Here is a 2,769-nt window from a genome sequence, read left to right on the forward strand (position 1 = left end):
CCCTAAGCCCCCGCCCCTCCCCCGCCTCCACTGTGTGTTCTGACCCCTTCCTTTCCCCCGTCCCTCTGCTGACTCCTCCGCAGCGTAGAGCCCCTGGGGAGGGCGGGGGCGTTAGGGTTCCGGGCCTGGGCCTGGGCCTTGGGGTATGGTCGAGGCGTGTCGAGGTGAGGTCACAGGGGTCGGGCGGAGGGAGGCGGGAGGCGCTTCGGGCCTCTCCTTCGCTCGGGCGCCCTCTGTGTTCCAGGCAAGGCGGGGTACTGAGAACGCGCCACAAGCGTTCCAGAGGGCAGATCCCGCGGGGCTTGAGCGGTCTGAGGGTCTGACAAGGGCAAGGAGCCAGGGTCTGGTGGAGGGGGAGGTCGGAAGACTCACCAGGCAACCGGGTCGGGGAGGGTAGGGGCAGAGAGAGGGGCTGCACCTGCCTCAGTCTCTAGAAGGAAAGCGGCGGCAGGAGTTAGGGTACCCACACCATCCAGAGGAGCTGACCACCCGGCTCAGCGGCCTGAGGCCACCCAGCAGTGTCCGGCCAGTGGCTGGAAGGTAACCCCAGCAGAGCCTGACGCTGCCACCATATGTCCGACGGGCCCAGCTAGCTGTGGGGACACGGGCAGCCTAGGGGACACTGTCTTTCGCGACCCTGCTCCTTCCCCCAGAGTCCCAGAGGTGCAGACAAGCAGCCTGCTGGAGGTGGAGATGGACAGCAGGAAGCTATCCCGCCTGGGGAAGAAGCCAGAGCCACCACTCTCCCCGGAGCTCAGGCGGGCCTCTCCCTCACTGGGCAGGACGGCAGCCTGGGCTCAGCCCAGTGCCCAGAGCAGTGCTCAGCAGGGACTGCAGACTCAGGACTGGGTAAGCGAAAGAGGCGGGCGAGGCCACCCTCCCATCCTCTCTGGATACTCTAGGAATTGGCTCTGGGGTGGGCGGGTTGCTGCAGGTGTGGAGGAGAGGCCTCAGGGGAGGGCTGAGTGGGGCTGACACCAGCAGATGCTGCATTTGGGGGCTTTTCACCATAGCCCTTGGTGGGCACCCAGTTAGACTTGTGCCCCTCTTACCTCCCAGAAGCTGCATGCCTCTGCTGGGCACTGGAGGAGCCGCCTGAGGCAAGGAGAAGGTATGGGACACACCTGCCTCAGCCCTCCCCAGTGCCCTGGTGAGAGCACTCACTCCTCCAACCCCCAGGTGGAGGGTGGTGTGAAGCAGGAGGGAGAACGAGGCCTCCACAGCAGCACAGTGCCCTCCCGACCAGGTAACCTGGCTGTTGGTGGAAGGATTTGTCACGGAAAGTCGTGACTAAAACAACAGGGTCATAGTGGCTGTACTTATGACAGCCCCAATCTGGAATCAACCCCCTGTCCACCCACTGCTGGACTGAGCAGCTTGCTTGGTCATGCACAGTGGTGACACTGGATGGCCACAACTGCTGCAGACCCGGGATGCTTCATGAGCAAAAGAAGCCAGACACCCCCTCTCCACCATGTTTTACATACATGGAAGGTCTAAAGCCAGGCCAGGCGGGCCTGGGCTGGACAGGACAGGCGCATGAGGGGCCCCGGGCACTGGCAGTGCGCTTTCTTGGTCTGGGTATTGGTCATGGGGCCAGGTCAGTGTGGAGAGCCCATCGAGTCTTGTGCTTAGGCATCTGTGCATGTCTTCCTGTGTGTTCACCGAGGTTAAAGGTTTACATAAAATAGTGGCGGAAAAAGAAAATGGGTCCCCAAAGCTGCCCACCGCGACCACCTTGTGCCTTCCCAGTCACATCCTCTGGATGCTGAGTTCTGGGGACACTGCAGTGATCAAACCAGCAGACCCTGGGCTTTCATGAGGCCAGTATCTCATGACAGGCCCTGCAGACCATAAACACACCAAATTGTCCCTTGTTAGGGGTGAGGATTGCTCAGGAGGGACACGAGGTACAGGCTTCCATCCTGGGAAGGACCACAGGGCGCTATGGCTGAAGGGACAAGGACATGGGGATGCAGGGGGAGGATGTGTTAGACTTATCTTCTCCTGCAGGGATGGAGGGGCAGAGTGGCTCTTGGGCAGGGGTGACCAGGCCGTATTTGCAGCTCCGGGAGATGGACCAGCAGCTGTGGGGAATGGGGGATGAAGCAGAGGCAGGAGAGCAGGGATGAAGGACCCAGCAGTAGAGGAGATGGGTTGGTGGCTGAGGGCAAGAAGGGGGCACAGACACATCTCCACGACTCCCAGGTTTTTGGTTTGGGGACAGGGCGTCACTGCATGAGGCTTCGCTGGCCACCAAGCCCTGCCCCAAGCCCCACGTGGTTAATGCATTCTTCATCCTCCCCTTTAAAAGTGAATGAATGGCCAAGGAGCTCCAGACATTTGAAGTCGGCACCACTTGCAGACAATGTGACCGTCTGTCCTGGTCAATCCAGGAGAATCGAGTAGAATCCACATACAGTAAGCAGGTTCAGGAAGAGGGTACAAAAGACTGCACAGAAATCAGTAGCTTTTATAGATATAAACAACAGGCTCTAGAAGATAAACAAGTGAAAAAGACCCATTTACCTTTGACAGCAGCGATAAAAGTAACAGGAAATAATCAAAACCTATTTGAGGGAAACTTTAAAGCACCCCAGAAAGTTACAGAGAAACTGGAACCACAGAGAGACTCCTGAATGCATTTTACAATCCAGTGTAATCACCAAGTCATAGCTGTTGATGGGATTTAAACTGCCCAGAGCCACTTCTTTTTTTTTTTTTGTCTTTTGTCTTTTTCCGTGTCCGGCAATGGATCGCAACCCTCAG

General features: G+C 58.2%; 1 protein-coding gene across 1 annotated transcript in view; it reads left to right on the forward strand.

The window, feature by feature from the left end:
* Nucleotides 1-649: 649 nt before the first annotated feature.
* TEX22 (testis expressed 22) overlaps nt 650-2,769 on the forward strand; it is a 15,771-nt gene continuing 13,651 nt past the window's right edge. Inside the window, exon 1 of the mRNA XM_008574280.1 lies at nt 650-849. Coding sequence (XP_008572502.1) covers nt 694-849 — 156 coding nt within the window. The 5' untranslated portion in view covers nt 650-693. The remainder of the gene's footprint in view (nt 850-2,769) is intronic.

This window comes from Galeopterus variegatus, unplaced genomic scaffold, assembly GCF_000696425.1.
Source record: "Galeopterus variegatus unplaced genomic scaffold, G_variegatus-3.0.2 Scaffold1026, whole genome shotgun sequence".
Taxonomy (NCBI): Eukaryota; Metazoa; Chordata; class Mammalia; order Dermoptera; family Cynocephalidae; genus Galeopterus; species Galeopterus variegatus.